The sequence below is a fragment of the Neocloeon triangulifer genome, unplaced genomic scaffold (genome assembly GCF_031216515.1).
Source record: "Neocloeon triangulifer isolate White Clay Creek 2 clone unplaced genomic scaffold, ASM3121651v1 ptg000011l, whole genome shotgun sequence".
In the NCBI taxonomy this organism is placed as follows: domain Eukaryota; kingdom Metazoa; phylum Arthropoda; class Insecta; order Ephemeroptera; family Baetidae; genus Neocloeon; species Neocloeon triangulifer.
In genome coordinates this window covers 846,310-869,539 of record NW_026775553.1, presented here as the reverse complement: position 1 = coordinate 869,539, position 23,230 = coordinate 846,310, and the positions used below count along the sequence as shown (strand labels likewise).

General features: G+C 39.0%; 5 protein-coding genes across 11 annotated transcripts; 4 read left to right on the top strand and 1 right to left on the bottom strand.

The window, feature by feature from the left end:
* Positions 1-177: 177 nt before the first annotated feature.
* LOC132196014 (microsomal glutathione S-transferase 1-like) lies at positions 178-910 on the top strand. The gene is made up of 3 exons (XM_059618378.1): positions 178-419; positions 476-558; positions 616-910. Exons 1-3 carry the CDS (start codon positions 306-308, stop codon positions 866-868), a joined length of 450 nt encoding a protein of 149 aa, XP_059474361.1. The 5' UTR covers positions 178-305; the 3' UTR covers positions 869-910.
* Positions 911-1,269: 359 nt separating this feature from the next.
* LOC132196050 (microsomal glutathione S-transferase 1-like) lies at positions 1,270-2,626 on the top strand. The gene is made up of 3 exons (XM_059618436.1): positions 1,270-1,566; positions 1,938-2,020; positions 2,079-2,626. The coding sequence occupies exons 1-3, from the start codon at positions 1,450-1,452 to the stop codon at positions 2,338-2,340; spliced, it is 462 nt and encodes a 153-aa protein (XP_059474419.1). The 5' UTR covers positions 1,270-1,449; the 3' UTR covers positions 2,341-2,626.
* Positions 2,627-2,749: 123 nt separating this feature from the next.
* LOC132196024 (microsomal glutathione S-transferase 1-like) lies at positions 2,750-5,106 on the top strand. The gene is made up of 3 exons (XM_059618392.1): positions 2,750-3,006; positions 3,078-3,163; positions 4,665-5,106. Exons 1-3 carry the CDS (start codon positions 2,887-2,889, stop codon positions 4,906-4,908), a joined length of 450 nt encoding a protein of 149 aa, XP_059474375.1. The 5' UTR covers positions 2,750-2,886; the 3' UTR covers positions 4,909-5,106.
* Positions 5,107-10,461: 5,355 nt separating this feature from the next.
* On the bottom strand, positions 10,462-19,010 carry LOC132195861 (uncharacterized). Of its 3 annotated transcripts, XM_059618124.1 has the most exons (22): positions 18,954-19,010; positions 18,242-18,406; positions 17,676-17,932; positions 17,471-17,620; positions 17,375-17,425; positions 17,156-17,316; positions 16,956-17,101; positions 16,698-16,908; positions 16,473-16,647; positions 15,781-16,395; positions 15,478-15,704; positions 15,307-15,414; positions 14,673-15,127; positions 14,289-14,482; positions 13,841-14,224; positions 13,411-13,653; positions 12,818-12,939; positions 12,651-12,758; positions 12,049-12,470; positions 11,156-11,349; positions 10,972-11,091; positions 10,462-10,864 (listed from the first exon to the last, which is right to left on the bottom strand). In XM_059618124.1, coding segments are annotated over exons 2-22 (4,632 nt in total). In that variant the 5' UTR covers positions 18,244-18,406; positions 18,954-19,010; the 3' UTR covers positions 10,462-10,577. The 3 variants fall into 3 exon arrangements, with proteins under 3 accessions (XP_059474107.1, XP_059474108.1, XP_059474109.1); XM_059618125.1 differs by lacking the exon at positions 18,954-19,010 and having other exon boundaries at positions 13,841-14,221; XM_059618126.1 differs by lacking the exons at positions 17,375-17,425; positions 18,954-19,010.
* Positions 19,011-19,103: 93 nt separating this feature from the next.
* LOC132195862 (uncharacterized) lies at positions 19,104-22,163 on the top strand. Of its 5 annotated transcripts, none has more exons than XM_059618129.1 (9): positions 19,104-19,310; positions 19,551-19,627; positions 19,737-19,796; positions 19,885-20,046; positions 20,182-20,291; positions 20,467-20,776; positions 20,831-21,061; positions 21,168-21,245; positions 21,310-22,163. In XM_059618129.1, the coding sequence occupies exons 2-8, from the start codon at positions 19,615-19,617 to the stop codon at positions 21,206-21,208; spliced, it is 927 nt and encodes a 308-aa protein (XP_059474112.1). In that variant the 5' UTR covers positions 19,104-19,310; positions 19,551-19,614; the 3' UTR covers positions 21,209-21,245; positions 21,310-22,163. The 5 variants fall into 5 exon arrangements, with proteins under 5 accessions (XP_059474112.1, XP_059474111.1, XP_059474114.1 ...); XM_059618128.1 differs by having other exon boundaries at positions 19,391-19,627; XM_059618131.1 differs by lacking the exon at positions 19,737-19,796.
* The last annotated feature ends 1,067 nt before the right edge of the window (positions 22,164-23,230 follow it).

The window sequence follows — 23,230 nt, the reverse complement described above, 5'->3', positions numbered from 1 at the left end:
CAAACGTGTGTTTTGTTTGAGAAATTTTCACGCTGTGGTTATGAAATTCGAGGCTAATTTTACTGCTACCAACATGATATGATTGTGTGAATCACTTTTTTCTTTGCTAATTTCAATGACGACGAGTCGTGGGACAGATATTATTCAAATCTTATCTTATCAAGTCATATCAGCCAATCGATCCAAAGCGAAAAAACTCTAGCACGGCCTAAATCACACGCTGCATGCTTAGAGATTTCCTTATAAATATTCAAGACATTCCAATTGTCAGTCATTGCCTAACAAGAGGGATCGAATAAGCAGCGATGGCTACGGAGTTGGAAGAACGATTTGCAATTTACGCATTCAATGCGGGCCTTTTGGTCATCAAGCTTTTCGTCGTGGCTTTTTCCACTGGAGTTGTCCGAGGATCGAAAAAGGTGAATTTTTTTCACTTGGCTATATAAATTTGCCTTTTTTAATACATGCAAATTAGGTTGTTTTGAATGAGGAAGATTCAAAACGAAAGGGGATGGAAATGTCCACAGAGGAGCATCCAGCCGTTGCAAGAGTAAAAAGGTTTGAATTTGTCAGCTGAAAAATTCAAAAAAATTAATTAGCAAAATAATTGAACAGGGCGCATTTGAATGATTTGGAGAACATTCCCGCCTTCCTGATCATTTCCCTGGTTTGGATTCACACGATTCCGGACATTGTCGAGTGCCACGTGCTCATGTGGCTGTTCACAACCGCCCGGTTCGTCCACACCGCCGTCTACGCTTATTACCCGGTGCCGCAGCCGGCCAGGGGAATTTGCTTCATCGTTGGAGTTCTAATTACGCTCTACATGATTGTCAGAAACTTCATTTATTTCGCGCAATTCTTCTAAATAAATAAACAAAAATCGAAATGTGCTTTTGTAAAAAAATTGAAAAAAAAAATCATTATTTACAAGTATTATTTTTTTTACACACATTTTAATGCTTCACTCTCCTTTTTTATTTCACTTAGTTTGAGCCATGAAATTAAAAATCAAAGAGTGCAATCTTAAATTATAGCAGACCTAGTTTGCGTCAAAACTTTGAAAATTTTAGAAAATGCACAACACAAAAGAAATTAATTTTTAATTTTTTGCTTGCTGCGATAAATGAACAATGATGAATTAATTAGCGCACGAAAATTTGTGTCATGCTCGAATTAACCTAAGAGCATGCGTCAATCAATTACATTTGTGGCAGGGAGGGTGGAACACGCAACCGACTCGTATAGAAACGTCCGTGAGAGTTGCAAGGTTGCATAACATCTAAAGCGAGCTTTGCCTTCATTAGCATTCGGAAAATATTGACCAGGCCGAACACATGCCATTCGATGCGGAGTTTATTCCAGCTTTTGTGGCCACGTTCCCAAATTCATAATTCAGTAAAACGAGGCAAGTTGCCGAGAGCGGCTGAATTTTCATTATAGTCAGCGATGAACATGAGGAACGAGGACACACTTTTCGCCATTTACGCGTTCAACGCGGGCCTGTTGGTGCTCAAAATGTTCATCCTCGCCTTCTCCACCGGCTTGGTGCGCACCTTGAGAAAGGTTTGATCAAATTTTAATAATCCAAATAGACATTCTTAATGAAATTAGTCTCTTTAGATCTTTTGAATCGCCGATATAGTGATTTTTTTTTAAATTTTGCCAAAATTTGTAAAAAATTTGCACTGAAAAAGTTGACAACAGTTATATTTTTTTAAGATTGCGTTTTTTCTTATTTAATAAATTCCTCATTTTGTGTTTTGAAATTAAAGAAATACTTTAATGGAGTTGAAAAATCTCTACAATAAGTATTTGTTTTCATATTTTCTCGAGATTTTCAATGCCAGAGACTAACTGCAAGTTAGGCAGCACGCTTGACAACTGCGCAATACACGCTGCATTGTAGTAAGGCGCTTATTGAATCGCAATTTCAGGTGACCCCGAACGCGGAGGACGCAAGGGCGATGGGCGTCGAACCCTCGAACAAAACAGACCCCAACGTAGAAAGAGTCAAAAGGTACAAATATTTTTAAATTGAATTTTTTTATGCAAAATTCAATTTTTCGTTTTAATAGGGCCCATTTAAACGACCTGGAGAACATTCCGATCTTCCTGATCGTCTCCTTCGTGTACATCCACACGCAGCCCAACTTGGGCCTGTGTCATTTCCTCTTCTGGACGTTCACGGCGGCTCGATTCGGCCACAGCATCATCTACGCTCTCTACCCGCTGCCGCAACCGACCAGGACCATTATTTTCCTCGTCGGCGTGGCCATCACGATTTTCATGATTTTCGCCAACTTTGTTTATTTCATCAACGCACTGGTCCAGATGTAGATTGAATTAATATTTTAAACGGCGCCTCAAGAGTTCTCACAAAGCAAATTCATAAATCACATTAAAAAATTTTAATTATAATATAAAAAAAATGTTTCTTTCCCAATGAATTATGAATTAATCATTCAATAATTTGTAACAATAAATTAATAAAAATCATCATTGGTTTGCAAATTTCACTTCTTCAAATTGAATCGTATTTAACAAAAATTAATTTTTTTTAAACATTTTTATTTGTTTCTATAAAAATTGTGGTCTTTAATTGAAAATAACAAATACAACATGTTGACGAAAAAGAGGTGAATTTTAAATGGACGCGTCGATTGTGTGTTTATTCCGGTTTATTCCACCTTTTTTCTATCTCTGCAGCGGTCTCGGTTTTAGGGAGATGAATAAAAAAAGAGGATGAGCAGCTATATTACCTGAGCCGCGGCAAGTGCATCGTCGCGACCTTGACACCTGCCGCCCCACCACGGACTCTCCTTTTTCCGAGAGCTATTTCTATTATATTAAATTTAGTTAGTTGCGTGTCTTGTGCGTGAAACGATGGCCGCCGCAGGTTTGGACGACGCGTACCTCGGCCTTTACGCGGCCAACGCGGCCCTGCTGATTTTCAAAATGTACCTCGTCGCCTCGTCCACCGGCATCCTCAGGATGAAGAAAAAGGTCTCGCTTTCAATAATTAACAAGAAAAGGACACCGATCCGAACTTTTAATCTTCTCGAACAATTCCGCAGGTGAGCCCCAACCCTGAGGACGCCAGGTTCATGGGCCAGGAGCAACCTTCGACCACCGAAGACCCTGATATTGAGAGAGTCAGAAGGTAACATTTGATATTTAATTATGAATGATTTTGATTTATATTTAAAAGCAAATTATTTTAGTATATTTCTATTATATTTTAATTTTTAAATGGGTGAAATCGGGAAAGGATGAGGTGTAATTGGCAGTGAAAAGTTACCATTTTGATTTTCACATATGTTGTTGGGGTTGTTGAAAGGTAGCTTCTCCTAAATTTTCAGCTTAAAATATGGTGCGCTTTTCCGGGAAATCGGATTTTTCCAAAAACAGAAAATATTGAATATCTTTGCTAAAAATGAGTATATATGAATGCTCTCTTCACTACCAGACGTAACTTTTCACGCCCGACAACTTTGCTGTTGATTATTTTTGCGTAGGTCAAAGGTCAAGGTCACTAATTAGCAAATTTAACTTTCAAACGCAATTTTCGCAAAGAAGCACACCTTGGATTTTTTTCGTGATATACAAAAAAATGTAGCCCTAAGTGTGTAGAACAAAATACTTGAGTTTCAGATTGGTAACTTTTTCTGTTTAATTGATATTTTTAATTGAAAATAAAAAACTGTGAAAAATCACTTTTCCGCAAACGAAATTAATTTTCAAACAGCGATAATGTTTTTTCTGCTAGAGATACGCAAAAACATGTAAGTACAAAAAGTGTTTCTAATGACCTAACCTATCGAACCATGTATCGATCATGTAGGTCGAGTCACTTAAGGTCATTGACCTTAGTGACCTGTGACCTTGAAAAACGATATTGCAAAAAATTGGAAACGTTTCAAAACAGGCGCACTCTTTTTCATTATTTAATGAACTAATATTTTGCAAAATCATTTTTCAAGGTCACAGGTCACTGAGGTCAATGACCTTAAGTGACTCGACCTACATGATCGATACATGGTTCGATAGGTTAGGTCATTAGAAACACTTTTTGTACTTACATGTTTTTGCGTATCTCTAGCAGAAAAAACATTATCGCTGTTTGAAAATTAATTTCGTTTGCGGAAAAGTGATTTTTCACAGTTTTTTATTTTCAATTAAAAATATCAATTAAACAGAAAAAGTTACCAATCTGAAACTCAAGTATTTTGTTCTACACACTTAGGGCTACATTTTTTTGTATATCACGAAAAAAATCCAAGGTGTGCTTCTTTGCGAAAATTGCGTTTGAAAGTTAAATTTGCTAATTAGTGACCTTGACCTTTGACCTACGCAAAAATAATCAACAGCAAAGTTGTCGGGCGTGAAAAGTTACGTCTGGTAGTGAAGAGAGCATTCATATATACTCATTTTTAGCAAAGATATTCAATATTTTCTGTTTTTGGAAAAATCCGATTTCCCGGAAAAGCGCACCATATTTTAAGCTGAAAATTTAGGAGAAGCTACCTTTCAACAACCCCAACAACATATGTGAAAATCAAGATGGTAACTTTTCACTGCCAATTACACCTCATCCTTTCCCGATTTCACCCAAATATAAAATTTTTCAATTAATTTTGAGTTAAAATATTATTATTTGAAAGGGCCCATTTGAACGACTTGGAGAACATCCCAGCGTTTCTGTTCATTTCGTACCTGTTCCTGTTGACCAAGCCGGACATCACCTGGGCCAACGTTTTGGTGTGGGGCTTCACCGCCGCCCGATTCCTCCACACGTTGGTCTACGCCTACTACCCTGTGCCACAGCCCTCGAGGGCCATCGCCTTCTTTGTCGGTCTCTTGATTTCACTCTACATGACCATTGTGGTGTTTTTCTACTTCGTTTGAAAACTTTCAAGACTTTTTTTTTTATCTATAAAGATGAGGCCAAATTCTCATTTTAATTATTAAAGATGATTTTAATTTTTCATGTAATTAAAGATATTTAAAATTTATTTTATTCAATAAAAAAAAAACATTTTGTTGAGATACTCCTACTCTCATATTATTTAAATTTTCTTTAGTTACCATAGTCATCTATCTGAGGCCAGCTATAATTATATTATTAAAATCCCATAAAGGGAATTATAATATTCATTATAACATTTTATTTTTTTTCATTATTTGAGATATTTTAATAAAAAAGATTCAAAATAATTTCATTGAATTTCATTCTTCACCAATTTTTTTTCGTATTTTTAATAGTAGGTGACGTGCTCTTACAGCATATTCCGACGACAGATGTTGCTTTTAAAGAGGTGCATTTGCTGGAGAGCGCGCCACTGCGATGCCGTGCTTTCGACTGCCAGCACAGTATCGAACGTTTTCAAATTGTATTTTTCGTCCTTATCAATCGAGGGTAAATTATAAATTTGCTGCGAAGAATTCCATATTTGACAGAGAGGAAATTCGCTTGTTCTCTGTTGCAGAATTTCAACTCTCTGCCTCACAATCAGTTACAATTTTCAACTTGTAAATGCATCGCAGACATTTGTTAATCAAATTCAAATCACAAGCAAATGTTAAGCAAAAACAATCCTACTGCTAAAATATATGTGTATTTATCATAAGAAATTCATACGAAAAAAAACGGAATATAAAAGTTAAAAAGGAGAACAATCAAATGCCGCGCCAGCAAATAAATTCACTCGCTCGCCGCCTCAGCCAGCCCTGTGTGTGTCTCTCCTCTCTTGCCTGCACGGCGCAAGCAAAGAGAGAGGCACTCTTTCTCTCGCTTGGCGGCTAAATAATAATAATTGAGTGGCCGCCGCGCAACAATTTTCTATAAGAAATTAGAAGAAGAAAGTAGAATCTACAAACTGCATGCGTAGGAATTAATTAATTTTATTCGAGAGGAAGTGCGAAAAGTCACAAAAAATAAGGCGATGATTTTTTATATGAAATTATTTTTACTTAATAATGAAAGTAAAGTTTATTTTTCAGTTTTGAATTGGGCGTTATTTATTTCAAAATTGCAAACTGAACTTTAATTAAGTTGAAATCAATTCTCGAGAAAGTCAATTAATGGTTAATTTTGAGTCGTTCGAGAAAGCCGAACTTGCAACAGCGCGCATTCTTGCTGCTTTAATTTTCATCCCTCTCAGCGCGCGCTGCGTAGAGTCTTAAAACACCCAAGCCAATACGGCCGCTCGCTTTTCACCGGCCGCCCCAATAAAAGATGCGAAGCAAGTTGCCTAATCAGAAAAGTAAAGGAAAAACTAATTAAAAATTTAAATGACGTTTCTGTATAGGTTCTTGAAGTGTTGCTGTTGTGGAACCTTTTGGCACTCGAGGTGGTCATATTTGTTGAAATAAAATCCGGCTTCCTCGGTGGAGATGAGCAACTTTATTGTTTCTGCATGGTACAGAAAATCCCTGCTCACTAGTTTCGGTTGCGGGTTGCAACCCTAATTCATGAGCTGTTGAAATAAGCTGACATTTAACCAATTTCGATTACATTTCGAAAAATTAACATGCAAATTATATTCAAAAAAATTGTTAAAAATTAAATCACAATATTTTTCTCCTTAATTTTAAAATACAAAATATTGGAATTAATTTAATTTTAAGAATAAAATTTCCAAGCAAATTCAACAAAACACAATATTGTGAAATGTGTGAAAAAGTGCGTACCTCTTTTCTCGTCGGAAGACGAAACGAAACTGATTTGGGGATTTAAAAATGGAATGGTTTGCTTTATTATTCAGGGGGAGCAGCGATTTTCTGTACCATGCAGAAACAATAAAGTTGCTCATCTCCACCGAGGAAGCCGGATTTTATTTCAGCAAATTTAAATGACATTTTCGAGCACCTTCAAAAGAGCAAAGATTTGTATATTTAATGTTTTGCCACCACAAAATTAATATTGAATGGCAGCAACGAGTGCTGCGGTATGAATTTGACCCCGTCAAACGACGCAAGATAATAAATTGAAAATTGATGTGCACAAATCACTACTTCGGCTGCCAATGTTAAAAAATACAGTTTGAACAAAAAACAACAACCTTTGAGCCACATATGATGAGGATATTTTAATTTAGCGGCGGCAAAATGCGCTCTGTGATAAGAGAAGTAAAATTAGCAAGAGGCACACTACTGCGACCATATGCGCAGAAAATCTTAAAAGCTGCAGCAAACCAAGACTTCCTCTGTCGGTTTGATTTTCATATTTATTAAATTCATTGTCAGTTCAAATGTCCCCCTCTCAACTCTTGAACCATTATATTTGCAACCGAAAAACTCGGCCAAAATAAATCATGAGAACCTGTCAAAGTGTCGACCGAAAAATAATTTCGTCTTGGATTCCGCGAGCTCAGAAAAGGGCACAGGCCAATAAGACACTTTTCGTCTTGGTCTGACCAGGTCTGACCTAGAAAGTAAAGGGCGGCCTACGGTCTGCTGGTATACTTGGAAAACCTAATAGGGTTTTGTTACGTCCAAAACACAAAACCCTGGCATAGGTTTTTAAAGTGTACCCGCCGCGGACCCCAGGTCGCCTTTGGGGTCAATTTTCCTTTTAATATTTTTAAGTTTCGTCTCTAAACATTTTCTGTAAGAATCGAAGAAAATATTGGCCGAGTGGATTTTTGAATGAACCCTGAATTTGCAGCCGGTCATGGTACCTCCCTGTATATGGCAGCAGGGCTGCAGTTGATCTGCGCCGCGTCGCCCCTCACGATCTCGTCAGCACTTAAGTGACTAAAGACAAATTGGACGGCGGCTCGATCGATATGTGCCAAAAGAGAAACGATTACTTCTTTTTTTTTTGGCAAAACTTCTCAATTCTACGTTAAAAACATTAAGTGTACCTAAGGCGATTATTCTTTCAAATTGGCAAAAAGCCGCACAACTGAAAATTGTCGTATTTTATTGGGTTACGTGTGCGTGTACTGGGATAATGTTTTTGCCTAAATCCCTCTAATAAAATGCCTCGAGCGACACCTTCGAAATGTGTTGTTTTTGCGCCTGCGGGTCCCATTGTTGCCTCAATTAAAGTGGCCTAATGTTAGCACATGCTAATTTCATTTTTAGAATTTATTTCACTGCACACAAAAAAAAATTATGGGAAACACAGTTAGAAATAGCTTGAAGAATTTCTGGTTCAGTTGTGCACCATAAATATGAGCCTTGCAACAATGCCAAACTAAAAGAATGGCAGAACCGACGGTTGCAACAATGCAGTTTACGTCTTACTGTTGGCTTTGACAAGTTTGAAAAGTTTTTAACGAAATGGCTCGGAACGGGATTTTGACCGGATTGAATGTGTACATAAAGATCAGGTTTCGCCGACGCCGCGGTCAATATGCCCAGGACCAACTGAGAGAGCTCGTAGAAGAATGGACCACTCTCTCCGCTGCCCAAAAGAACATCTACAAACTCATGGCTCGGGAGCAGAAGAAATTGGTAAGAATCTCAAAAATTTAAATTATTAAGTGCATTTTTTTTATTGCCTCAACCAATAGAAAATTTCTAGATAACATATAAAAACAAAATAATTTACGCCGTGAACAATTTCACTGCTTATCCACATTGTGCATAAATTTTTATATTCATTAGTTTTACAACAACGAAAAAAAGGAGGAAACTTGCGTCCAATTGTTTTCTTACGTTGTTCGCACACGGATAATTAATTAATTAATTTTTCTAGCCGAAAAGGCTGAATCAGAGCAGGCCTGGCGCCCACCCTACGGGCTACATGCTGTTCACAGCTGAGGAAAGCCAGACATATCAGGGGGAAACTCCCCAGGCAACTTTTCGAAACATAGGCGCTGCCTGGAGGACTCTGAGTGCTCGCCGGAAGAAGAAATTTAACGAAAAGGCCAGAATGATCCGCGAAGAGAGAAGGCGAGAAAGCAAGGCCGTGGTTCAATAAAGAAACGATTTCTTAAAAAATGTTTTTTGCGCTTCGTTTGCATTGAGCGAATCCCATTCACGCGGTTTTATTTTGCCTCGTCTGGAGGGAAAATTTCGACCTCTCTTGTTTGAATGATTTTTTTTGTCGTGGACCAACAATACACTCTTGTCAGGCAGCATTGTTTACGACTGCTCGCCGTCATTTGAAATATAAAAAGACGGAAACCCATGTTGAATGAAAAGGTCTAACAACATAATCAAATTATATTATGTATTTTTTTTTTAGGGTCAGGCCAAGACAAAGTCTTGTCGGCCTGTGCCCTTTTTAGTGGCGCAGAAGGCGCCACTCAATTTTGTCTTTTTTTTTATTTTGATTTTGGGTTTGTCTTTATTGAAATCAAGCATCATTTATTTTCGCTGGCAAAAACTTAGTTTAGCGGCGATGCTGAAAAAGACAAACTGAAAAGTAAAAGATTAGGAATTAGAAGTATAGGAAGTGGGATCTGGTTAAGATTTATTGATTATGATTAGGTGGGGATTTGTGCTGTGTAAGGTTTTTTTGTAATTTTAATTAATTTAATTTTTTATTTACAATTTATGAGTTTTATATGCATGTGATATTTTCCTAAAATTGTATGAAAACTGTGAGATATGAACTGAAAACTAATCGAATATAAAGTTAATGCAAACAGAGCCGTGTCTTTGAATTTTTTTTTGAATAATCCATACATTTTAATAAGATTGTTTTTCTTAAACTTCTTTGAAACTGATAAACAATTATGTCTTAGATGATAATATATTAATTTTACAAGAAAATTCTATCCGAAGGAAAGAGTTGAAATTCTGCTACAGAGAAAAAACGACATTACCAAATGTGGAACGCGCCGCTGTAAAATTTGCTCTAAAATGTATTCGTGACTTATTTTCCTGCTGACAGTATGGACGAGGAGATCAAAATTCAGCTCCAGGGGCGAGAAAAAAAAAGAGTTACGGGGTAAAAAAAATGTGTGAATTTGCAACTCATCACGCTCGTCGTTTTCGGTCCGAGCGCAATAAATTTCGGCAGAAAGAATCTTACCGTTTGGTGCGATTTTGCATACGAGCGCGACAAATTCGGAATTGAAACCAACGAGGCGCGGTCCAAACTGAAAAACGGCCCAAAGAGCCTCAGCCCCTTCACCGTCTGGCCCGTTTCCTTCGACGACGAGCAAGGCGATCAAGAGAGGAACTGCTCACGGTGGCTGGGCTGCTCGACACGGAATTAATCGGCGACGGCTTTTGCGCCGAGGCGAAAACGCAAGAGCAATTCTTATGTCCACACGCAACAGTAACTTTGAGCTTTGTGATTATTGAAATCGGTTTAATGTTCGTGGATTTTTATAAAGAAATTAATATTTCTACGGCACAATGTTTCATTTTAACTATTTTCAAAAAAATTAAATTATGTGATTAATTCGCGCAATGAGTTTGATCGTTAAATTAAGAAAAATGAAAAAAAAATTATATATATATATAAATGCAACAAAAGATGACAAAACAGTGAGATTATTAATTCTTTGTTCTTTTATTGAGAAACAGACGGCATAGTTTCAGGATGATCCTTTGCATGGAATAATTAACTAAATTAACTTACAGTGAAAGTGAAAAGACGCTCTTTTTACAGCTCAAATGAAATTCTGGTTTCTCCAAGTGTGGCTGACCGAGAAGTCCAAGTCGAGAATGGGCAGGGAGGGGGCGGTGCTCATCGAGTTGTAGTACATTTGCCTGAAGTTGTTGGAATGGGCGGGCGGGGGGTCCAAGTGGCCCGTCGTGCTGGAAGGCTGCAAGAAAGGGATTGATGGAGACGGCGACGGACTTTCCAGGGTGATCACGCTGGGGCTCTGGCGCCCGACCGAACTCGGCGAAGTCGGCCTCGCGTTGGAGTCGAAGCTCCTGTTGCTCGAACTCGACTCTACAAACAAATCAGTTCAAATGACATTCAAATCCAGTTGATCAATTGGTTGCTGCAGAAGTTTGAGGAATGCAGTGGAACGCGGCTACTGCGAGCCCTGAGCATACCTGGCGCCTGAATCCTGTTGTGCATCTTCTTGGGAGGAGACTCGTCTTCAGAGTCACTCAGGGTCAGGTCGACCATCACAGGCGCAGGCTTCTTATTGGGCGGCTGGTCCTCCAGCACTTCTGTTGGAAATTTCAACATTTAACATCTGTTTCTTTTCTGGTTAATTTCGAAATAAACAATTACCAGCTTCATCAGACAGGGTTTCAACGTTTTCCACTTTGGCAGCAGGCGCGGCCGCCGCTTTTCTTTTCCGAGACAGACTTCGGGCATTTGACTCCTTCTTGGTTGATATGATGGTCCAGGACCCTTCACTGGCCAACTGAATTCCATTGCAGTCGGCAGGCAAGCGTGAAGACAGGAGTACGACTTGGAAGTATCTGAGGAAGTGAAAAGTATTCAAGTCAATATAATCAGTTAATTTGAGGGAAGTTGAAAGCAATAAGGTGATTTTGAGCCTTCTAGGCCCAAGTTTGATTTTCTTCCGTAAGGTTAATTTAAGGAGAAAACCTCATTTCTCAACCTTTCGGCATTTATAACTTTTGCCTCTTTGGATTTAGAAGAAAATGTTTAGCAAAAAATGTGCACGATTTGATTTTATTTAAGTTTTGAATGAAACATTTTTCTCTTAAATGTTTTCCATAAGAGCTTATTGTTAGAGCAAAATAAAGCCATAAAAAAATAGAATTTTTTTCTTCCAAAAATACAAATTTAGGCGCCAAAAATTGTCTATTTCTAGAAAACTTTGAGCTTATTAAATTTCCTATAAATTGGCGTTTGTCCCATCTGTATGAAAGGAATAGAAAATTACTACGAAAAATGAGGAATACGACATTTTTCAAAGGTACTTTTTCCCCTAGAAAGGGAAAAACCTGAGTTAATGCGTCTCAATGCTGAAAATTTCAGACACGAATTTATTCCGTGTAAAATCAAAATGCTTTTGATTCCTGCAAGAAACAAGAACCTCCGGATAGTGTCAAAATGAGTTTTTTGTTTTGTTTTTTAATTATAATTTTAACAACTTTATTTTAATTTGAAATAATTTTGGCCTAGAAACTATTAAGAATTGTGATAATTACCCATCAATGACCAAGGTGTCGTACAAGGCATGTTTATCACAAACAGGGCAGTTCCAGGTTGGCGTTGTCTCGTTCATTTGGATGAACAAGGAGGCGTCGAAGCACTGGAGGTGCACACACGTCGAAGGCCGGCATGGCACCGACATTCTCATCTTGCCCAGGGGGCACATCAGGGACACTCGAAGGGAGGTGGTTGCGATTTCGTAGTCGGCGTCCTCCTGCAGCTTCTCCTCGGCGGGTCGGACACCCTTGTTCTTCAGTCTGCTCAAAAGGTCGGTGGACGAGAGTTTCTTCAGGTAGATTTTGACCACAAAGTTTCTGGTGTAGTCTTGAGCCCAAGACACGTTGACTGTGTTGCCGACGGTGGGGCTCGATTTCAACAGAGGGGGCTCCACTCCTGGCTTGTTGCTGGGAATTGGGTTCTGCAAATAAGAAAAAAAGCATTAATAATCAGATAAAAATTAAACATTAATTTACTAATTACTATAAATTTTCCGTAGTTTCCTTAATTTGTTACTTTTTTCTTTATCTCGGATGAAAAGATAATAATAATGGCATTTTTTTTTTAACATGTTTACTTAAATGAAGAAATGGAAGCTTACTGGTACTGGTAGCGTTAGAAGTTTGTTCTTGACTTTGACTGAAATCCCAGGCGGGAAGCAATCGTCCTGTTCTGTGGTAGTCTCGAAAAGGCTGAACCTCAGTTGAACCTGGATTGACAATGAAATCATTAATTCACACAGAATCTGCATTAAAATGAAAAAAGTACCTGAATACTGTATTCTCCTTCGCCTATACTGTTGAAGGACATGGCTATTTTAGTAGCTTGCTCAGGAGTCAGATGAAATGTGAAGTTGGACTCATGCAATCTCGCAGCTGCGTTCCATGACACTAAAAATAAAAAAATACCAATTTTATTTTAACCATAATAAGAATTAGTAAAAAAACTTTCATTATTGAACAAATTTTGCCCACATGAATTTCACTGATCTAATGATAACTTTGAATTCAATTTTCAGCTACCAAATAATGTGATAACTTTGCTCTTAATAAAGCTACGTCTTAAATACGGCTACCGCAAAATGTCCTGCTTGATGTGTTCTTTCCAATCATGTGTCCCACCTGCAAAGGTCACAGGTCGCCAGGGTCAATGACCTTTTTTGACCCAGTCACTATGTGCGACACATGGTTATGAAAGAACAAGTCAAGGGGATCACTTTTTTTTTGTTCCTTAATTGACTTTCAGAACAAAAATTGGTAGATTTATAAATAAAAAAACGACAAATATGGGTAAATTTAACTTTGTGGAATGTCCGTTTTACAATAATAAGATAATTTTAAGATAATTGAGTAATAATTTACCAGCGAATAGTGAGTCTGCAGCTTTCTGGGAGCACTCGTCGCCAGGATCAGTTCCCTCACCAAACTTTACAGAGTTGCTGTCAACCAGGAGTTCCTCCTGCTGGGGCAACGCAGATGGACGCATCTTGCCCCACAGGGTGTGCCGCAGCAGTGGCTGCGTCATGACCTCCCGGTTGAAGCCTCGGCAGGGTGGTTCATCTGTATACTGGGACTCTCGCAGAAACTCGACAGCTTCCAGACATCCTAGAAAAAAATTAGTTTTTTTTAAAAAAAAAAATACAGCTTAAAATGTACCAAAAATGTTACTAAAGTGACTATCAGAACAAAAATTACTACATTGATAAAAAAAATTGGTCAATTTGTGATTGTCCTTTTTGCATTAACAAGATAATTGAAGATAATAGTAAGATAAAATTGAGTAGTAATTTACCATAGATTGGTGAGTCAGCAGCAGGGTTGGAAATCACTTTCCGAGAGCACACCTCACCAGGACCGGTTTTCACACCAAACATGTCAACCAGGAGTTCCTCCTGCTGGGGCAACGCAGATGGACGCATCTTGCCCCACAGGGTGTGCCGCAGCAGTGGCTGCGCCATGACCTCCTGGTTCACGCCTTGGCAGGGTTGCTCGACGATGTCCTGGTTTTCGTAGAGCCGGAGTTGGTCCAACAGAGGGAGATGGGCGCGCATCAGGTCTGGCACCTGAATCCTGTTGTGCATCTTCTTGGGAGGAGACTCGTCTTCAGAGTCACTCAGGGTCAGGTCGACCATCACAGGCGCAGGCTTCTTCTTGGGCGGCTGGTCCTCCAGCACTTCTGTTGGAAATTTCAGCATTTAACATCTGGTTCTTGACTGGTTAATTTCGAAATAAACAATTACCAGCTTCATCAGACAGGGTTTCAACGTTTTCCACTTTGGCAGCAGGCGCGGCCACCGCTTCTTTTTTTGGGGACAGGTTTTGGGCATTCGACTCTTTCTTGGTTGATATGATGGTCCAGGAGCCATCACTGGTCAACTGAATTTCATTGCAGTCGGCAGGCAAGCGTGAAGATTTGAGTACGTCTTGGAAGTATCTGAGGAAATGAGAGGTATTTGAAGTAAAAACATGGATTAGTTCAAGGAAAGGTAGGAGAAATTAAAACAAGAAGCTCAGGGCCTCGGCCAATTCAAAGTTTTTTCAAAAATCATTTAAGTACTTTTTAACTTTGAAACAAATTTCCCAAAAATGGGATCTACTTTAAGGTGAAGATTCGTGACAATTACCCATCAATGACCAAGGTGTCGTACAAGGCATGTTTATCACAAACAGGGCAGTTCCAGGTCGGCGTTGTCTCGTTCATTTGGATGAACAAGGAGGCGTCGAAGCACTGGAGGTGCACACACGTCGAAGGCCGGCATGGCACCGACATTCTCATCTTGCCCAGGGGGCACATCAGGGACACTCGAAGGGAGGTGGTTGCGATTTCGTAGTCGGCGTCCTCCTGCAGCTTCTCCTCGGCGGGTCGGACACCCTTGTTCTTCAGTCTGCTCAAAAGGTCGGTGGACGAGAGTTTCTTCAGGTAGATTTTGACCACAAAGTTTCTGGTGTAGTCTTGAGCCCAAGACACGTTGACTGTGTTGCCGACGGTGGGGCTCAATTTCAACAGAGGGGAGATGTTGTTCGGCCTCGGAGGCCTTTTCGGCTCCACTCCTGGCTTGTTGCTGGTGGGAATTGGGTTCTGCAAATTAGAAAAAAAAGCATTAATAATCAGATAAAAATTAAACATTAATTTACTAATTACTATGAATTTTCCATAGTTTCCTTAATTTGTTACTTTTTACTTTATCTCGGATGAAAAGATAATAAAAATGGCATTTTTTTAAACATGTTTACTTAAATGAAGAAATGGAAGCTTACTGGTACTGGTAGCGTTAGAAGTTTGTTCTTGACTTTGACTGAAATTCCAGGCGGGAAGCAATCGTCCTGTTCTGTGGTAGTCTCGAAAAGGCTGAACTTCAGTGGAACCTGGATGGAGAACGAAATCATGAATTTACAGAAAAAAAACTTGTCTTTCAGGGTCAAGAGCACCTTGCGGATCAAGTAGTCACCAGACTGCACATTGTTGTCAGAGAACTCGCGTAGCTGGAACTTGTCCTTGCCATCCAAGACATGCATTTTTTCAGAACAAGCACCTTCATTTTTTGGCTGGCACAGCATTCTTGCATTGCTGGTTCTCCTTGATTTCACAGCAGCAGTCTTAGATCCTGTTTTTATATTTTTATGGTTCTTTGACTTTTTCTCCTTCTTTGGCTCAGCTAAACACATAATGTTCAAGTTATAAAAACTAAAAGAAAGCAATTGTTTACCACATAATAAATACGTTTGACTTACTTGCTTCTGTCTCTGTTTGCGCAGCCCTTTTCAATTTCACCTCATTCTTCTTGCCATAATAAGCATACTGCACTTCGTGCCGGAATCCCTCACGCAGGGAGTACGGGTTGTCATTGTGGTTTTTGGACCACACGTGGACCGGATCACCATCACAAACCCGCCAAAAGGTGCCATCATCTTGAAATTCCAGATAAAAATTATGACCAAAACCGTCGTCCTCATCTTCGTCGTCCTCATCCTCGTCTTCCTCGTCCTCATCCTCATCATTTTCAGGTTGGTCTGGTTCAGGATTTTTGTCCTCGTCTTCGTCGTCCTCATCCTCATCAATTTCAGGTTGTTCTGGTTCATAATTTTTGTCCTCGTCTTCGTCGTCCTCATCCTCATCATTTTTAGGTTGTTCGGGTTCATGATTTTCATCCTCTTCTTCTTCTATTTCATGATTTTTGTCCTGCACTTTCTTTTCCTCATCTCCACAATTGTTGCCCTCATCATGTGTTTCCGAATAAACATATCTTGAAGCGTCATACCGTTTAGCTATTTCAGACATGGAATATGTCCGCTTGTCAGGCCTTCCATCTCTGACTCTAATATTCCAGTCAAAAACCTCACGGATGGCTAAATTTAAAATATAAATATAATATATAAAATTGCACAGCAAATTCATTCCCATCCCAACCAAAAGCCAAACTCACAGAGGCCAATCAGTTTGAATTGGTAACCACCAATGGTCATCTCAGGGGGAAGGAGGCCTTTAGCAGTTGCTTCGTCAATAGTTGGCATACCATCGATTGTACCGGGATGGCAAAAATCAATTGCCACCACATTTGAAGGGATGCAGAGTTGCAGCTTCAGGTTATGTTCTAAGCACTGCATAAAAAAAATCAAAAAAGAAGAGCAAACGCAATTCAAAGTCATACTGAAGGGCACGGTCCGCAAGATTCAAACTCGTCCACGCCTACTATTGCGGCTGCTTCCTCAGGGGTCAGGTGTGGGGCTTTCCCATAAATTGCCTCACGGTAATTGCAATTACTGCAAATCTTTGTTCGCAGAAGTACACTCTGCGAGTTGAAAAACACTTGTTCCCAACAGGCACATGTATCCCAATCATCTTGCAAGATGAGAGGATAACTAAAACACAACTTTGAAAATTTTAAGCTTTTCAAAATCAAACTTACATGTTGCCGATAGTTTTGTAGCGGTGTACTTTTGCTTGGGCACTCCAAACACCACTTCCAAGGATTATGCTTTGCAGAAGCTTCCTCAAATGTCCTCCTTGCCCTCCAAATGCCCTCCTTGCCAAACTCCATGCTGCTCCCTGGTACTTTAATAGAATAATTATTAATTAATGGTAAAAATTTAAAGAATATCGGTGTACCCCTTGTTTCGCCAAACTTTGGTACAGAAAAATCTTGGAATTCAACGAACAATTTCCACTTTCACACTGTCTTTGTATCTCTGGTAGGCCTGGTTCGTATAGACAGAAATTATCAGGTTTAACGACCTGTTTCTCTTTCTTCTTCACAACCACATTCAGACCTTGAAAACAAATGTCAATTAAAAAAAAAATTTGAATAATGGTTCTTAAATAACTCACACTCAACCCTTTCCTTGCCCATCCAATTCTTTGGACTAGGCGTGACTACGACTGTACACAAAAATTAGTTTATTCCTTTCAAAAGACCAAACATACCAGTCAAGTTTCCGAATTCCTGATATTTCAGGCAATCATTATCCTCCTGACGGCGTGGTGCAGAAATAGCTGGGAAAACTTTCTGACGGGCGGCCATGTCAAGCCTTGATTTGAACTGGAGCTGCTTCTCCTCTTTGTAGATACCCAGAACTAGTGAAAAAGCAACACTGAAATTAATTAGATCGAATTTACTCTTTAAATATACCTTCCAGAACCACACGCTTGTAATCTGGGTTGGACGTGTGCAGTGTTGACACTAGTTCCAAAGCTTCATTTTTGGGTAGCAGAAATTGTAGCTCCCAAATCAAATCAGTAACTTTATCCTTGTTCTCGTATAGGATTTCAGGCACAGACTTTTGGTCAAGCTCCTTGTCTGCTTTGTCCCAAACAAGTGACAGAGCATCGGCAACAGCTGAGATGACAACCGACGTTGCTTCATGTTTATAATATTCTTCGACCAGCCTGTGAACACAAAATGTATTTTTTTTCAAGAAGTTTTAATTCAAATTTGCATTAATAGATTGAGCCCAAGAGAAACAGATGCTCTGTTTGTCATCATCTATTTTATTTCAAGCACTATTTGCATTCTTTGGACGCACTGCATAATTCGGATGGCAACTGGTGTGGTGGAATTTGACAGTAAATTAAAATTGAAAAAAAAAACTGGAAATTTTATATTCCCCCTTTAAACTTAGCATTCTAGTATCGGAACACAGGAATTATCCTATGGGTTATGGAGTTCATTATCTTATAATTATACCGTTTACATACATATTTTCAATCTCATGCAATTGGCTTGGAGGGAATACTAGCTCAATTGCACAAAAACAGAGGCTGAAAACTCAATCTTATGAAGTAAACAATGCGCTTGTTCATGCTTGTTGCCTCAGCGAAATAACAGCAGTCCAATGGCAGGCAGGTATTGGAGAATTTCACCTGAAAAAGACATAATATGTTAAATCATAACAATTGTAAGAGTTTAAAAAAGATGAGCCAAGAATGCGGTCAAATGCACTTCTGACTCCAGGATATAATTGAAAAAATGGGAAAAATATTATGTTCTTATGAAAAACGGGGGGCCAGAAATGTGACGGAGGATTACAGTGGGCCAACTCAGAAGATACATAATGCAAAAATGCACATTTTGGGCACTTCGAGCATGCATTTTTGAATAAACGCATGCATTGAATAAAATAAGTGATCTGTAGATGGTTTAGAGACCCGAGTTAATTCAGTAATTTAGATGAAATACAAATCTATAAATCAGAACTGATTGGATGCATTCGTGCACTCGATCGTGGCGATCGTGCCCGGTTTTGAATCGATGTAAATGAATTTCTGAGGAATTAACTGACATATTGCGGTTTTTTATAAGCAAAAAAGAAGCGCAAATTTATTTCGATTCGAAAATGGATCCGTATGAACCCCGATAATTGCGAATTTAGGGGTTTCAAGCTAAGAAAATTAAAAATTCTGTACTCACTCCGCGTTATTTAAAAAACAACAAAGAACCGGTACGGCCGGTACCCACCAAACTCACAAGATGGCGCGCAAGCAAGAAGGGCGGCAGATCCAGGAATATTTGAAAGTTTTGAATCAACAACAACAATGAACATGAAAAATGGGGCGTGGCATGCCAGAGGAGCGTTAGGGAAGGATTTAAGAGCTGCACCTCTTTCATTGCGCGATGTTGAACCTGCGGCGGTCAGTAGACGGCCAGGTCAATGGCCGGCCCAAGGGAGGGTCACGTCAGCTGACCTGCCCACCTCCGAAGCTACCCATCACCCTCGACTGAGACCCCTAGGTGCACCCCTACCCCCTACCAGCACAACCTTCGACGGTAAACCCTAAATCAACCAAATCTTTACCTACCCTATCACATTTTAAGTGGATTCAACCTTGGTTTCAACCTTCTTTCAGAATAGCAAAAAATGGGGGTTTAATTTTCGGATAATTCAAATGAATGTTTTTGTTGTTTTGTCGCTGCGATTTTCGGCGAATTCTTCGTTCTCCTCCGCCGCATCGGCCTTTTTCTCTGGCGAATTTCCGCTCATGTCGCCAAAATCTTCCAACCTTGAAGCCCTTCGACGACCCTGACGCACAAGGTTAAGCGACCTGACCGACTTAGCCCTCCTTCTCTGAAAATGGCGAGTCTTGGTACGTACATAATCCCCATGAAATTTAAATAAATAATTCTCATTTATGCTCTCAATTCAAGTTAATTATGCATAGTTCTTTTAATTTTTTTTTATTCAAATTATGACAGGAGCAGGAGGAACGATCGCGCCGCGAGCTGTTCCTTGGAAAACCACCAGAGAATTCATGAGTTTGTAACTTGTTTATAAATGAGCTACACATAAAAATCATTTCTCTATTACGTATGACGTACACGTGTGTATAATTTATTTTGGCAGAGGATGTCAGAGGTCGGAGAAGTACCAGAAACTTGATTGAAGCACTTAAAACCCATCAAAGGAGACTGAACCTGTCGTCCTTGAAGGATTTGGCAATGAGGAGTTTTCTCTTGAATTTGCGTCGTTTCCGAGGCGACGCCTTGCAGCTCATCGAACATCTCCGTAAGAGAATTAAATTTTACTCATAGGAAAATTCCACAACACATTTATAATTTAATGGAGATTCCTTTAATGAGCAGAGCATAACATTGTCTTCAATAACTTTTAATAAGTTTCCTCTCTTCGTTCCAATTGCAGCCTTTGCAGTGAAATCGGACATCCTTTCTGCAATCTCCATGGTTCCTGGAAAGATCCTCAAGAGTGCTTTCGTAATCCTAATAAAACAAGACCGCTACATAGATTTAGAGGTAAACAAAGAATAATGTAACTCTTCCCTTCCTTATTCTAACTTAATTCAATTTGGTACAAAATTTACGTGTTGAAAAAGGAAAATTGAAAATCAATTTTGTGCACAGCTTTATAGTGTGTTATCTTTTTATGAATAATCCAGAGTACATATTAATTTTTGAACGGCTTGCGTAGAGCTTGGATTCTGGAGAGCGGGATCTACTCGAGATTACAGCTGACGTAAATCAGATCAGACTGCTGATTTCGCCGTTGGAGCTGCACGAGTTTGACTTTTCTGTGCTTGGCTGCGTCAACAGAGGCTTTGACGAAAAGGATAAGGCCATTTGGGAGTGCTTGGCCGCTTCTCAGAAGAACAGCCTGCAGATGATCCGAGACAGAAGGAGAAACAGGTGCACACTAACCTCTGGGAATGACATCATCGACTACCTGGTCCAGTTCCCAAATCTCAAACACCTCGACCTCACCACTGTGAGATTTTCCGATGGTATGAAAAATTACAAAGTAAATAAATCACATGATTATGTATTTGAAATTTCAGAGGCGCTGCAAATTCTGGCCGCCAGTTGTCCTCGTTTGGAGAAACTTACTTTGCTCATTTCACGAGGACTGTCAGCCGAAGGGATTAGGACGCTGGAAGCCTTTCCCTCCCTTGAGGAAGTTCACTTTACCACAGTTGCGGACGCCCATGTCCAGAGACCGCAAATTGATTATTCATGGTTTCAGGAAAGACTGCCAAGAAAGCTGAAAATCCTCTTGGATGTGCGTTATGGTAATATGAAGCGTTAATGTTAATTAATTTTTTAAACTCTGATTATGTTTTTCTTTTTTAAAGAGAATCTTTTATTGATTAAATATATATAAAATTTCTCTTTTAGTTCCACCCAAGCTTGACATTTCGAGCAATACTACAACTTGAAGAACCTAAAGTTCGGCGAACACAGTGATTTTGTGAAGTGAGAGAGTTTTGCATTTCAGCTCATGTATAATTTTTAATTCTAAAATTCAAAATCATTTCAGAAATTTGACTCACCTGAGGCAGCTGAAAGATGTGACGGGAAAATGCAGAGATTTGACTCCACAACTTTTGGCCTCGCTCCCTCTTCTGGAAAGTCTGAGCCTGCACATCTCTTCAGACCCAAGAGATTTCTTGTTCCAATCGTTGCAACTCGTCGGCTCAAAACTGTCCGAGCTAAAATTGGATATCGAGTCCTTGGGGGAGTTTGACCTTTTCCAAGTGCTTGACATGTTTCACAACTTGGAAAAGTTGAGTGTGAAAGCCAAATTCAGGGAGCAAGGGCAGTGTGCCTTCAACCCAAAGAAGCTGAAACTGAAGGAACTTCGGCTGAACGGGCGCTACGAGTGGGAGGACGGAGGAATTTCTCAGATGCAGTTCTGGGAACTGCTGCTGGCGCCCAACTTGCAAGTAGTCGACCTGAAAGAATTGTGCTTCACAGACCATCACGCCATCAACGAAACCCCGAGCCCTACCTGCAGAACCTGGTCGAGCTGTACACGGAGTTTGCTTTGAAAACTGTAGACGACCTTGATGCCCACAACAAACTCTTCTCCAACATTGCGCTGAAGTGCCACAAGCTGAAATCAGTCATTTGCATTGTGGCGGCTAAAATCGTAAACCCTCTGACAGCAGTGACAGCCTTGCACTACTTGCAGATTGCTCATGTGTCACCCATGGTTACCTTTGTTCTCTAAAATTGTTCCTTATCACAATAAATATGTAAAAATTTAGTTTCTTCAAATTCAATTTAAAATGTCTGATATCTATTTCAACAAAATCCATGTGATATATTTATATCTTCAAATGAAAACTCCGATGAACTGAAAACTAAATAAAAGAATGTAATGCAAACAGATCCATGGCAATAATTTTTATGAATAATACATATTTTTAGCTTGAGATTGATTTTGTTCTACAAGTGCTTGTGATTTAAAATTGATTTTAACAATTTTCTGTCATGCATTTTCAAGTAAATTTCAACTGATGTAAATTGTTGAAATTCTGCAAAAGTGAACAAGCGACTTTCCTCTCCGTCAAATATGGAATTCGTCACTGCAAATTTATAATTTACCCTCGATTGATAAGGATGAAGAATAAAATTTGAAAACGTTCGATACTGTGCAGGCAGAACTATGTGGCAGGCAGTCTAATGAATAGCACCAAAGTGGCGCGCTCTCCAGCGCAAATGCATCGCTTAAACAGCATCTGTCGTCAGAATGCTGAAAGAGCAGCCGCGACTCGCAATGATTTTCATATTAAGGCCCACCTACTATTAATATATAAAGAAAAATGCATTTAAAAAAAGCCTTTGGTGAAGAATGAAATTTGATGAAATAATTTTTCTTTTTATTGAAACCTTAAAATAAGAAAAATGTGTTATAAAGATTATTATAATTCCAATTCCCTTTATGGGGTTCAAATTACATAAATATATTGCTGGCCTTAGATACATGACTTTGGTAATTCAACAAATTAAAATAATATGAATTTATCTCAACAAAATTAATGAAAGTTTAAAAAAATCCTCTTTTTTTAATAAAATAAATTTAAGATTTAATTAATATGATTAAAAATAACATATGAAAAGTTAAAATCAACTCGATAATTGAAATAAGAATTTTGCCTTTACAGATAATAATTTAAAGTACTCCACGAGAAGTCTCGAGTTTTCAAACGAAGTAGAAAAACACCACAATGGTCATGTAGAGTGAAATCAAGAGACCGACAAAGAAGGCGATGGCCCTCGAGGGCTGCGGCACAGGTGGTGTGGAATAATTATTTTATTCCTCTATTAATTTGTTTGTTTTGACTGTGGCTGTGTCATCGGAGAACTTCATTGTTTTTTTTTATTATTATTATTCAATTAATTTTCGGCTTACAATTAAATTCATTTTTTAAGGGCTTTCTTTTTAATTATTCTTT